We start from the raw sequence: 13996 nt of genomic DNA on the forward strand, positions 1-13996 counted from the left end.
TTTTTCCCCCCCAAATGCCTTTGGAGATATGACCCCAAATACCCTGAAGGGTTTCAGCACAAGGTGGAAGAGTGGATTAGGCTGATGTAAAGAAAAAACTAGAAGGGAGAAATTGAGAGACCTGGAGCACATGGGAGCTCATCCCTGCCCGCAACCCAACACCTAAACTGGGTTGTCTCCCAGCCCCCAAACTCACTCCTGGGTTCCTTGTCTTGGTGAGTAGTGTCACCAGCCAGTGTGAGGCTGGGCGATGCCTGACCCTTTTCTTCTCTTTCACCTCTCCACATCCAGACAAATCCCCAAGTCCTGGTGGTTCTACCTCCTCAGGATCTCTCCTATCCATCCACTTCCTTCCTGTGGCTGCTGCCTGCCCACAACTCTGGCCGGATTACTGCCACTCCTCTTGCTTCCAGCTTCCTCCCCCCCCCACCCCCTTTCCAGCCTGAGCAAAGCCAATCACATGACTCCAGCTTAAAAACCCTTCCTTCCCTCCCCATTGCCCTCGAGGTAACGATTGAGAGACTTCCCGGCTGTCCACCTGGCCCCTGCCCACCTCTCCAGGTCCCTGCTCCCTCTGGCACCTTTCACTGCTCTCCCCTCCCTCACCTAAGGGCCGGGAAGCCCACTTTGCCTCTGCCTGTGTCACTCTTGTCTCCTTACCTGCGCTCCTCTCCTCCTTCTGCCGCCTTCTGCTAAGTCACTTCTGGCAGGCGTTCTCCTTTGAGCCACAGCTGCCAGGCATTAGGAACTCCCTTCTGCCCGCATGGTGCCCGGAGTCCCCTCAGCCCTGCCCTTAACCTCATTGCACTGTAATCGTCTGTTTCACATCTGCCCCTTCCCCTGTGTGAACTGTTAACTTAGGGGTGAGGGCTGTGTTTTCCAGACACAGTCACAAGGTGGTTTGGTTTGTTTGCATGATTAGGCCCCTCCGATGGAATGGGGATACGGTGATGCCTTCGAGGGAGTTGGGTCTAGATAAGTAGAAGACAGGAAAGCATTGCCTTAGGAAAATGTGACAGCAGGCTGCCTAAGTGCAGAGCGGAGCGCCTCAGAGCCCATAAATCTTCCTAATTTGCTGACATGGCTGAGATCAGCCATGCTTGTGGAAGGAGCACTGGATGAGGAGTCCACATCTAGTGCTCCTGTGGGTCTGCTGGGTGATGTGGCAAGTTTGACTTGGATGGATCCCAGTCCATCCCCTTCCAAGTGAGATGCAAAAGATCTGATGCCATGTGGTAAAGCTGGGTAGCTAGGGTTCAAAACCTGGCTCTAGGCCGGCCCCTGTAGGTCAGTGGTTTAGCGCCGCCTTCAGCCCAGGGCCTGATCCTGGAGACCCAGGATCAAGTCCCACGTTGGGCTCCCTGCATGGAGCCTGCTTCTCCATCTGCCTGTGTCTCTGCCTCTCTCATGAATAAATAAATAAAATCTTAAACAAAAAACAAAAAAACAACCTGGCTCTGGTTGACTGTGTGATCTTCTTGGACAAGTGACATAACTTGTGCTTCCTTATTCTGTAAGATGGGCTCAACAGAACCCATTTGTTAGTCTTGCTGTGTGGCTTAAATAGATATGACACACTCGAGACATTGAACAGCTCATAATGCTCTTGATGGAGAGCAAATTTCTTCCCACTGTGAGCAGTAAAATGTGGATGAGTCCTCCTTGCCACCTTCTGTTTAAATCCTTGGGAGAATCATCAGGACCGGGAGGGATTAGAAACTTTTCCAGGGTGGTCCATCTAAATCCAAATGACAGCTCGTGACACTCCCCCGGCACCAGTCAGCCAGGCATGATGCTAAGCACTTCTATGTACATCAGCTCTCAAAACAGAAGCTGTGGATAATCCCATTTCACAGATCAGAAAAAAAGAGGCTCAGAGACGTCGGAGGGGGGTAGGTTTTGAAGGCCATCCTAGCCAAGATTTCCTGGTCATCTTGGGATACTGCTGTGTTGTAGGGAATGCTTGCATCTCTCCTCCAATCTTTAAGTTGCAGGGCTCTCTTCTTCCAAAGGAAGCTGAGGAGAAGAGAGGGAGGAATTCCTGGAGGGAGGTGAGAGGCCAAGGAGGGAATGCAGAGCTCCTTGAGTTAAAGACGGGGAGACCACAAGAAGCTGAGGAGAAGAGAGGGAGGAATTCCTGGAGGGAGGTGAGAGGCCAAGGAGGGAATGCAGAGCTCCTTGAGTTAAAGACGGGGAGACCACAGTGACTAATTCACCATGGGTGAATTATCTCTTGGTGTGTCCATGCCACTCCCTTGTTTACTGAAACTCTTGCCCTTTTGCTTTCTCTTTCTCTTCCACTTCCTAGTGTGTGCTCCCTGCATTCATCTTGAAAACTGTGGTGGAAAGGTCAGGAAGAGGAGCAGGATGGCTCTAAGGGCTGGGAAGTTGAGAAGGAGACCTGGAGCCCCTGTGGATGAGTGGGAAACACAGGTACTTACGAGATACTCTGGGTCACTGATACTCACAGCCTATAAGCAGGCTTTGGGTGAAAACAGCAGTCCTCCACACTGTGTTTTTCAGACTGTTTTCATCCCATTAATGGGTCACAAAATCAGTTTAGTGGAGTGAGACCTGTAGGTTTAAAGAAATTTTGATTTTAAAGAAAATCAAATAGAGTAGAAAATTAAGAGGCACATCACACTTTGTAGGGGTAAGTATTATTTTGTGTCTAGGTGTATACTGAATCCTCATATCAAATGTCATGTCAAAAACTGGAAAAACGGTCTTAGGGAAGGGGTCTTGTTATCCACTAGCATGTTGTAGAATTTGTGATTCTGCCACTCACATCAAAAAAGTCGGATTTAGCTGTGAGATGAGGATATTAATACCTACCTTGTATTTTGTGAGGATTAAGTGAAAAATCACATGTGCTTTATCACAGTCTGTGGCCCACAGTGCATGCTTCAGCAGTGTGCTAGAGCCTGGTGTTTTAATTCAGCGCTGTTCGGTGACATCACAGTGGTGGCGGGAAATTGGCCATGGGGAGAGTATTTATACACCACTGAAATCAGCAAATGCTACAAATAAGGGGTTTTGGTGTGTGTGTGTGTTCTCTTCTGGGAGATAGTTGTCAAACATTTACCTGCTTATCACTGATGCTAATAATTCTTCCTTTTATTTTAAAGATTTTATTTATTCATGAGAGACATGAGGCACAGAGACACAGGCAGAGGGAGAAGCAGGCTCCATGCAGGGAGCCTATTGCGGGACCCATCCCGGGTCTCCAGGATCACTCCCTGGGCTGAAGGCGGCGCTAAACTGTTGAGCCACCCGGGCTGCCCTAATTCTTCCTTTTAAAAGCCTGTCCAACTGAGACGGGTGTGGGATTGAGCTGGGCTCAACTGAGAATAAGCTTTGGAGGGAAAGGATTAGATGGATTTCTGGGTTTGGGGGAAGAGTCCCAAGAAGACATTTGTATTCTCTCTACCCATGGACTGTATGCCATTTATTTAACATTTATCATTATCGATCACCTACCAATGGACTGTCTTGAGCATTAAAGATACTGCTTGAGCTTTAAGAGCTGATAGTAAAATGTGAGTGCTAGAAAGCAAATAATCCAACCCCAACTTCTCTTACGGAGGCCCGGGGAGAGATTCCAGGCTTTTTGTGGTCCACCTGCTGGGGCTCTGGAATGGCGAGTAGAAAGAACAGTGGTGCTTTTTTTTTTTTTTTTTTTTAATTTTTATTTACTTATGATAGTCACACACAGAGAGAGAGGGGCAGAGACACAGGCAGAGGGAGGAGCAGGCTCCATGCACCGGGAGCCGGACGTGGGATTCGATCCCGGGTCTCCAGGATCGCGCGCTGGGCCAAAGGCAGGCGCCAAAGCGCTCCGCCACCCAGGGATCCCAACAGTGGTGCATTTGCCTGGAAAAGATTACCTGGAAAAGATTGTTTAATCAGAAACGCCTTGACTTTCCTTGGCGGTTCGAGACTTGGCTTCTAAAGCAGGTCTTGTAGGTCCTGACTCTGCCGTGGTGAACCGAGTTTAACACCGCCTGTGCGGCCGGGTAGTTGTGGGTCTCAACGAGATCTACTCCCATGGCTGGGGCTGGCGCTTAGCCCTCGGTGCTGTTTCTTGCAGGCGTTAGGCACCGAGTTGGGCAAACAAGACCCGCGGGTGAGTGCGGGGCGGCCCTGCCTAAAAGTCACCACTCATACAATGTTCCCCTTTGTCAGCCTTTTCTTGAATTATAGAATTTCACGACAGAAATAGATACAAAGAGGGAAGGTGACTTGCCCAAGTGCACACAGCCGTCTGGGCAGAGTTTGGACTGGAAGCCAGGAAAAGGCCTTGTAAGTGGACTGGACAGCTTCAGGGTTTGCAAACAAGCCTGAGTGAGTCCGAAGGGCAGCTTCCCCATCGGAAAATCGGATGGAGATGCCGCCTTCCTTCACCCACGAGGAGGGATGCCCCAGCAAGTGTCCGAGGGCAGCGACCCCAGGGTGGGGGTATTTCTGGGCCCCGCTGCGAAGCGAGGCGACAACCAGGCCTGCGCTCCTGGGGGGGCTGGAACACCCCACTCCCCCGCGCGCCGAGCCACCCCGCGGAGAAGGGAAGCCGCTCCGCCACCACGTGACGCGCCCGCGCCGCCGGGGGCCTGCGCGCAGCTCGGCGAGGCCCCGCCCCTCGGGCCGCCGAGCGCCCGTAGCGCGCAAATGTCCCGGGTCGGGCCGGAGAAGGGGAGAGCGGGGGAGGGGAGCGCGGCGCGGGGGGCCGGCCCCGTACGTCGCCGCGTTCCTTCCTCCCGCCTCTCGGCTGGGCCCTGTGTCTCCTCGCCGCGGCTCCGCCCCCTCGTCCCGGCGCTCCAGCCAATGGCGGGGCGGCGCGAGCCTCTCCGGCCGGGGGCGGGGCGTGCGCGCGGGGCCTGGCGCGCCTGCGCCCTGCCGCCCGCCCCTCGCCGTGAGGAGGAGGTGGAGGAGGAGGCGGCTCGGGGAGAGCGAGCAGCGAGCTGGACCGCGGAGCGTGAGTGAGGGAGCCGAGCCGCCTGCCCGCCCGCCGCCGCCTCCCCTCCGTAAGCAGGAGCCCGGGCCGGGGCCCGGCACGCCGCCCCAGCCCCTCCCTCGTCGTCAGGCCGCGAGGGCAGCGCGCGCGAGCCAGGGGGAGGGAGAGCGAGCGAGCGAGCGAGCGCCGGGAGGAGGCGGCCGGACCGAGCGAGCGCCCGCGCGTGTGGCGTGAGGGGAAGCCGCTGCCCGCCCCCTTCGCCTTCCCTTCTCTCCCCCTCCCCGCTCCCCCCCCGACCGCGGAGCAGCACCATGTCGGCGCCGGCGGCCAAAGTCAGTAAAAAGGAGCTCAACTCCAACCACGACGGGGCCGACGAGACCTCAGGTGAGGAGCAGGCGAGGCGGGGGCCAGCCCGCGCCGCCATCTTCGCCGCCCGCCCGGCCCGCAGGCCGCCGGCGGGGCCCGGGGCGCGCGGGGGGCGCTGGGCGGACGGGCCGGCGCGCGCCTCGGCGCCCTTTTTTGTGCGCGCGGGGCCGGGGCCGGGGTGGCGCCGCGGCGGCGGACGGCGCTGCGAGGCGGGGGCGCTGCGGCCTGTTCGGCGCGGGCGGAGGAGACCCCCCCTTCCTCTCCCCCCTCCCTCGCTCTCCTCCCCCTCCCTCCCTCCCGAGAAGCCTCTCTTTATTGTGCTCCGCCATGATGCCTCGCTCCCATCAGCCGCCGCCGCCGCCACATGGTGCGGCCGGACGCGGCCCCGCGGCCGGGCCTCCGCGCGGCTCCCCCTTCGCACCCGGCCTGCGGGCGGCGCCCCCGCACCCGCACCCGCAGGCCGGCCCCGGCGCGGCCCTCCGCCTGGAGCTGGGGCGGGGTGGGGGCGCGGGGAAGCACGCGGCCGGCCTCGCACTGGGCCCGGGCCGCCCGGGAGGATGCTCTGTCCGGCCCCGGGCACACTTCCCACGTGGGGTGGCCACCCCGGCGCGGCAGAGCGCTGTGAAGCCTGGCGCGGCGGCCGGCGTGTCGGAGGGGCTTTACAATGGCTCTTCGCGAGCCTCCCAGCCTTGGCCGTAAAGGCTTTCTCGGCAGGGGGGCTGCAAAACCCGGGATGGTTACCGGAAATGAACCGCGCGATCGGGCCCCTTCACGCCCACTTAGCTTTGTAGGTTCTGCAGTCTTCACCGGACAAAAGGGTACCTCTTCCATCGCACACCCCCTTTTCCTGCTCTGCCTTCTGTGGTTCATAGTTTTCAGACTTCATGCTTGCTTCCTGTAAGCGTGCTCCAGAATCGTGTGGGGCCGCATCCGAGATAAGCCCGCCTGAAATTGGGTTGGAGGGTAGAGAAAGGTCAGGGTAGGATCATAGGGTTCTTATTCTGAGATGCTAAGGTCCTGTGTTTAGGATGGTCGGCGGATCCGAGGCCCCTACCTGTCAGGCATGTCTGATGTCTTAATTGTATGTGATACTGAGCAGTATTTTCAACTTTGCGTAATAAGTGATCCTACTCCTGAGAATGAGTGGTGTTCTCGTTTTTGTTATGGTCTTGGGTTAGTGTCCGTACTGGAGTTAACAGCTGGCATCATTCTCTTACAGGTGTATAATGTGATAAATAATAGTAAGAATTTTTGAATAAGGCTTATTCCTTAATCTTTCGTGATAGAAACTTTACTACTGGTCTTTTTCTTATAACGGAACTCTTCAAAAAGTGCTGCAAATATTTTGAGTAGCCTAGCAGATTGCATGACCTGTGAAAAGTCTTAATTAAAAGGTAATGTGTCAACTACAGGCATGAACACGTGGAGAGCTTGCCTTATAGTAGGCAGTTTCTTTTTTAATAACTGCTTTATTGATACGTCACATCACACACCCTGTTAATGTCAGGAAAACTGATTTTATATTCTAACTAGTATTGAGTCCTATACACCTTTTTCTTGCAGAAAAAGAACAGCAAGAAGCAATTGAACATATTGATGAAGTACAAAATGAAATAGACAGGTAAAGTTTTTTGTGGTTTACTTTGGAGACTTAAAGATGTAGCTTACAGTCTGGTAGTAATTGAAACTACGGTCAAATCTGTATCCACTGGCTAAGTGGAGATGATTATAACCTAGTTGGAAATATTTTGAAAGTTCAGTGTTGTTTTTCTGTGAAATACTTTTATGTTTACTAAAAACTTTGAAGAAGGTACCTCGACCTTGTAAAGCTTGGGTTTGCTCTCAAAGGCTACAAGTTGTCTGAATTGCAGTGCCTGGACTTCTGATAATTTAGCATTATGGCATCACTGTTGCTTCCACTTGAGTTATAACTTTGTTACTTTATTAGCAACTTTTTTTCTTTTGTAAGCTTAATCTGCTTGAGGTTGAAACAATTGGAGTTAGCCTGGTGATAAGAGTTGGTGCGGTAAATATACAATGTTACCAAAAGACTCAGTTTGGGCACTTTAAGAACTGTAAGTTATTGAGGGTGTCTATTGGTGAAGCAGATCAAATTGCCATCCAAGTTTTTTTGTTTGTTTTTTGCCATCCGAGTTTTGACTTGAGTCTCAAACGACAAAAATCTAGGGGGTTTGGTTATTATAAATAAGTACTTTGTACTCTGCTGTAGCTAATAAGTAAATATTTTGGGGTTTTGGCAATTTTTTTATTTGTCAAATACCATCATTGTCAACATGGTTTTTCATTTGCTTCAGACTTAATGAACAAGCCAGTGAGGAGATTTTGAAAGTAGAACAGAAATATAACAAACTCCGCCAACCATTTTTTCAGAAGAGGTCGGAATTGATCGCCAAAATCCCCAATTTTTGGGTAACAACATTTGTCAACCATCCACAAGGTATGTTGTGGCAGAGCATTATTCTAGGATATGGGAGAGAGTGGACGGACTTGGCTCGAGGACTTAGTCCAACATATTGGTTACGTGCAGAAATTAAAACACTCAGAGAAAGGAGGCTTTCATTTAATGTTTTACTTTAGAAGAGACTATTCTAAGTTGGGGTTCTCTTTGATTTCTTGTTTAAAAGATAGTGACAGCTCCGACACTGAGCCATCTGGTTTGCACTTAATGGATTTATGAAATCAAAGATGTTCACTAAATTTGGAAAAGTTTTTAAAGGCATCACTCTGAATTGTTTGTTAATCTCTGTTTGTAATACTCATTTGACCTATAATTTGCTGGTCTAGTGTCTGCACTGCTTGGGGAGGAGGATGAAGAGGCGCTGCATTATTTGACAAGAGTTGAAGTGACAGAATTTGAAGATATTAAATCAGGTTACAGAATAGATTTTGTAAGTATCAGTAACTCCTTGTTTGCCACTGTGGAAGTGAATTGGAGCTTGGTTGGAAGAGCTGTTTGTATTGATTTCTAGTTCTCCAATCTTTTATTATAGTATTTTGATGAAAACCCTTACTTCGAAAATAAAGTTCTCTCCAAAGAATTTCATCTGAATGAGAGTGGTGATCCATCGTCAAAGTCCACTGAAATCAAATGGAAATCTGGAAAGGTATTTGAGGAATTGTTGGGTGAAGGTATCATTTTGTGCATTTTGGTTTAGTTGAACCACTTACCAATACTCACTGCTTTGGTAATCTATATGTTCAATGCAGATCCTTAAAATGTATGAAAATCTAGTGTGTTTATGCCAAATACAATGCATGGAGCTATCAAAAATTAGTGCAAGGCTTTAAGGCTAAATTTTTTTGATTTTCATATTGGGGACTGAGGTTTTCAAATGACTGCTACTTCCCAAACTGCATTTATGTCTTCATTTAAGTGGTAAACCCATTTTAACTTATACTGCATTATGGTGGTGGTTGTCAAAGTGGAACTAATTTTGTAAAAAAAAAAAAAAAAAAAAAAAAAAAAAAAAGCCAAATTCACATGATATTTTTTCAGGAAAAACTTATACAAATTTGACAAGTATTTGAAGACCTAGAATTTGAGGATTTAACTTTTGCTTACCTTTATAATTTGTTTTAGATAACAAGCGTAGCTAACATACTAATGTTACTCCACCCTGTTTTTGGGTTAAGATCTTAAGTTACAGGGAATCTAGGTATTATGGAGAACCTATGTCAAAAGTTCTGTCTTCATTTAGGATTTGACGAAACGTTCAAGTCAAACGCAGAATAAAGCCAGCAGGAAGAGACAGCACGAGGAACCAGAGAGCTTCTTCACTTGGTTTACTGACCATTCTGATGCAGGTGCAGATGAGTTAGGAGAGGTCATCAAAGATGATATTTGGCCAAATCCATTACAGTACTACTTGGTAAGTTGAGAGTGTGCTTTTTTTTTTTTTTTTAAGATTTTATTTATTTATTCATCAGAGAGGGAGAGAGGCAGAGACACAGGCAGAGGGAGAAGCAGGCTCCATGCAGGGAGCCCAATGCGGAACCCGATCCCGGGTCTCCAGGATCAGGCCCTGGGCTGAAGGAGGTGCTAAACGCTGAGCCACCGGGGCTGCCCGAGAGTGTACTTTTTATTCAAGGTTGTATTTGTCTCCTTTGTTTGAAAGTGAGTTCCTACGGTACGTTTTGTTTTGTTTTGTTTTTGTTTTTGTTTTTTTTTTAATTATTTATTTATTTATTTATGATAGTCACAGAGAGAGAGAGAGAGAGGCAGAGATACAGGCAGAGGGAGAAGCAGGCTCCATGCACCGGGAGCCTGACGTGGGATTCGATCCCGGGCCTCCAGGATCGCGCCCTGGGCCAAAGGCAGGCGCCAAACCGCTGCGCCACCCAGGGATCCCTTGTTTTGTTTTTAAGGTTCCTGATATGGATGATGAAGAAGGAGAAGGAGAAGAAGATGATGATGATGATGAAGAAGAAGAAGGATTGGAAGATATTGATGAAGAAGGAGATGAGGATGAAGGTGAAGAAGATGAAGATGATGATGAGGGGGAGGAAGGAGAGGTAAAAAAAAAAATTTGGTTAAGTCCAAAAGAGATCATCTCAAAAGAATTTTGTTATTTTGTGGGTTACATTTATTGTGTAATAGAACTGATCAACGGAGATAAGCTATTTTGTTGTCCGCAATTGAAGAGGACTTTAGTAAACTTCTTGTATCCATGATTTAAATATAATTACTTCTGATTTTGTGGTTAGTACTCTATCTTGTCCTTCCCTGGCCAGTAATTAATGAGGGTGATATGGACAGTGTAGCTGGTCAAATTCTGAGAAATCTAAATAGCAGATTTTTGTGTGTTTTGGACAAACATGAAATTTCTCATAGATTGGGATAGGTTGGTTTTTTGGTTTGTATTTGGTGTGAAGGTATGTGAATTTGGTGAGTGCTGAAAAGTAACTAATTTATCTGAGACCATGTCACTGTGTCTTTCAGTTGAGATTTGATCCATACTGATTTATAGATTTGTAATATATGTCCCTGTAATGTGGCAGTATGTTCTCTGGAGGTCTGTGCTTGTGTGAATGTTAAGGAATGACTTCGATTTAACCCTGAAGATTGACTGCCCACTTTCTTTTCTTACAGGAGGATGAAGGAGAAGATGACTAATGGAACACTGATGGATTCCAACCTTCCTTTTTTAATTTTCTCCAGTCCCTGGGAGCAAGTTGCGTCTCTTTTTTTCCCCCCCCCTCCTCTTGTGCTCATTCGCCCTGTTTTTTGAAGTCTCTTTTCTCTCCCTTTATACCATTGTTCTCAACTTATTTTGGGGGGAAATACTTTGAGCAGAATACAGCGGGAAAAGAATCTCTACCCCTTTCTGTTCCAAATTCATTTTTATTCCTTCCTGTCTCAACAAAAACTTTATGGAATCAACACCACCGTGCTCTGTGGGAAAAAAGAAAAACCTTCTGCTCCCTTAGCTCTGCTGGAAGCTGGAGGGTGCTAGGCCCCTGTGTAGTAGTGCATAGAATTCTAGCTTTTTTCCTCCTTTCTCTGTATATTGGGCTCAGAGATTACACTGTGTCTCTATGTGAATATGGACAGTTAGCATTTACCAACATGTACCTGTCTACTTTCTCTTGTTTAAAAAAAGAAAAAAAAAAAACTTAAAAAAATGGGGTTATAGAAGGTCAGCAAAGGGTGGGTTTGAGATGTTTGGGTGGGTTAAGTGGGCATTTTGACAACATGGCTTCTCCTTTGGCATGTTTAATTGTGATGTTTAACGGACATCCTTGCAGTTTAAGATGACACTTTTAAAATAAAACTCTCCTAATGATGACTTGAGCCCTGCCACTCGATGGGAGAATCAGCAGAACCTGTAGGATCTTATTTGGAATTGACATTCTCTATTGTAATTTTGTTCCTGTTTATTTTTAAATTTTCTTTTTGTTTCACTGGAAAGGAAAGATGCTCAGTTTTAAACGTTAAAAGTGTACAAGTTGCTTTGTTACAATAAAACTAAATGTGTACACAAAGGATTTGATGCTTTTCTCTCAGAACAGGTGTATTTAATATGATTTTCCAAGTTTAACTTGTATAATGTATTGTCAAACTCTGTCACCCTGACTCCGTATTTTTTGATACGCACTTTGCAGGGTGACCTCAGGGCTGTGTGGACTGAGAAAGGGATCTGAATCAATGTATTAATGCCTCCAAAGCCAGGAGCCATCGTAGGTGTAGTTTGCCATCAGTTTCTGAACTCTCCCACATCAGTCGTGATACCAGATTGCTCAAAACTGAGTTCTGATTATGTTGTGCCCTTGATTTGTGTCTCAAATTGGCATTTTTAAAAACGGGCCTTTATTGCCTGGGTATAATAATAGTGCCTGCCACCACCATCAGACAGACCTGGTGCTCTAATGCCAAGTTACACACAGGGCAGTTACTGGCATGTCTTCGTTGGTACTATGAAATGTGGCCGAGAAGACAGACTCTCTCAGAGTAAGAAGTCCGTATTGGTGGTAAGAAACTCAGGAGTACTTTTGTCTCGACGTACTAGCTATTTAGCATATAGCTGTCACGCGACGCCTGTCTGTGTGAATCCGGGTGAGATGACGGGCCCTGCTCTACTTAATGCCGTTGTGCATAGGATACCATTTTGGGAAGCTACCTAATGCATAAGCTTTTTAATGCTGTAAATTGTAGCTAAAATTAAATGCCACTTAACTTTTTCAGAGATGAATTAATGGACAGCCTGGTCAAATTCAAAGCTTTTTGATGTATAAAACTTTATAAACGGAACTATTCCATCGATAGGCAAAGTGTAATGAAAACCTGTCTAGATGGATAGTATGTAATTTCTGCACAGGTCTTGTTTAGTAATACATCACTGTATACCGGTCAGGAATCTTGCTCCAATAAAGGAACATAAAGATTTTTTTTGACTGGGGTCATTCTCCTTGTTTCCTAGAGACATGTTACTTGCCTTTGGATATAGATAAGGTAGTTTTTCTGTCTGATTTGCATTAGTAGTGACTGGGGAATGGGGGAGACTGCTCTTCAAATCATTCAGTGTAGCAGGGAGAAGTCTATGAAAGGGTAGGTATAAAGATTACAGAAAAGAAACTTCTTTGGAATGTAGTTGGTTCCTGAAGGGATCGAATATTTTCCTATTGAAGTCTCAACATTTAAAGGACTCTTGGCTAGCAAAAATCCCCTGGTTGCTTGAATTTTTTTTTTTAAGTTTTTCTTTTATTTTATTTATGATAGTCACACACACAGAGAGAGAGAGAGAGAGGCATTCACCGGGAGCCTGACGTGGAATTCGATCCCGGGTCTCCAGGATGGCGAACCGCTGCGCCACCCTGGGATCCCCCAGGTTGCTTGAATTACTACTCATTAAGTAGGCCTGTAATTTTTGTTTCTCAAAGTTACCACTTACTAAATCTGATTTATGGGCTGGTGAGATTGGAGGACCATCAGTTATAGGTCCTGTTTGGTTTTTTATAAATTTTATTTATTCATGAGAGACACAGAGAGGCAGAGACACAGGCAGAGGGAGAACCAGGCTCCATGCATGAAGCCCTATGTGGGACTCGATCCCGGGTCTCCAGGATCATGCCCTGGGCTGAAGGCAGGCGTTCAATCGCTGAGCCACTCAGGTGTCTCTAGGTCCTCTTTAATCCAATCTTAAGATGTACATTTACTTTTGAGAAAGTGACTCAAATAGCTCTTAAAGATAATTTTCTCTTAACTACTGAGATCACCTTTTAGATTGCCCTGTGCCTGCAAGTCGTGCAAAGGAGTGCTGGGGCTGTGAGACAGGAAGGTGGCAATGTCAGTGTCCTGGAACTTGCTACAGAGTAGCAAGTGTGCTTTGTACCCAGTTGCAAGAGTTCTCAGGCTGGCCTTTGGGCAGTGTGTTTTGGAAAGTGCCAAATGAATGGCTTAAAGCTCCTTTGGTACAAGGACATTTCAAAAGAAAAGGGCAAATAATGGCTGCTGTAGTTTCTCTGGGAGGAGGGCATCTTCCAAAACTGCCAAACTGCTTACGAGGGAGTAACTACATGAATAGGGGCACAGGGGGCAATGTATAGATAATGTATCTATTTGGTAATGTATCCTTAGAGTTAATTTCAAACCTAAAGGAATGTTCTTTTAGACCCATCCCTGCAGCTGAGGTTGTTTCTCCAACATGTTCTGATTTCTAAAAGACTTAACTGTTCCCTGACCTCTGTGATAGGCCCTGCAGTTTCTCCCAGCTCTGGCTCTACAATGTAGAGTTTAAAATGTCCCCAGAATCTTGCCTGTCTCTGACTGACATGGGCTTTATATCTGGCCTGTTTTCTCACCTGTGTTAGCTGTCTGGCTGCCAACAGGTATGGGTTTTTGACGTGATGGATTTGGGGGGTGGGGGGCTTCTGGGCTTCAGAGGATTCCTACTCAGTTGTATTTCTGAATTAATTTGGTAGTTTTTACCATGACTGCTTTTTGACAACTGGTCTCAGGGGTTTCACTTGGTCCTGAAAACAGGTTTGGCTTTTGACCTTTTTGGTTAGGTTGATATGAAAAGGCGGAATTGTTATAGAAGGTGAAGACTCGGGATTTCTGAAGAGCAAGACAAGTTCTTTAGGAGATGAATGACTAGCCATTCCAATTGTTTAAAGAGGACATCTTGGGGATCCCTGGATGGCTCAGCAGTTTATCGCCGC

General features: G+C 47.5%; 2 protein-coding genes across 2 annotated transcripts; both read left to right on the plus strand.

The window, feature by feature from the left end:
- Positions 1-4091: 4091 nt before the first annotated feature.
- Positions 4092-5335, plus strand: LOC121473267 (basic proline-rich protein-like). Its single transcript, XM_041725362.1, has 2 exons — positions 4092-4126; positions 4186-5335. Exon 2 carries the CDS (start codon positions 4382-4384, stop codon positions 5183-5185), a length of 804 nt encoding a protein of 267 aa, XP_041581296.1. The 5' UTR covers positions 4092-4126; positions 4186-4381; the 3' UTR covers positions 5186-5335.
- Positions 5204-12222, plus strand: SET (SET nuclear proto-oncogene). The gene is made up of 8 exons (XM_041725358.1): positions 5204-5335; positions 6881-6938; positions 7633-7775; positions 8123-8226; positions 8329-8442; positions 9037-9207; positions 9704-9850; positions 10428-12222. The coding sequence occupies exons 1-8, from the start codon at positions 5263-5265 to the stop codon at positions 10449-10451; spliced, it is 834 nt and encodes a 277-aa protein (XP_041581292.1). The 5' UTR covers positions 5204-5262; the 3' UTR covers positions 10452-12222.
- Positions 12223-13996: the final 1774 nt, after the last annotated feature.

This window comes from Vulpes lagopus, chromosome 12 (assembly GCF_018345385.1).
Source record: "Vulpes lagopus strain Blue_001 chromosome 12, ASM1834538v1, whole genome shotgun sequence".
Classification (NCBI taxonomy): domain Eukaryota; kingdom Metazoa; phylum Chordata; class Mammalia; order Carnivora; family Canidae; genus Vulpes; species Vulpes lagopus.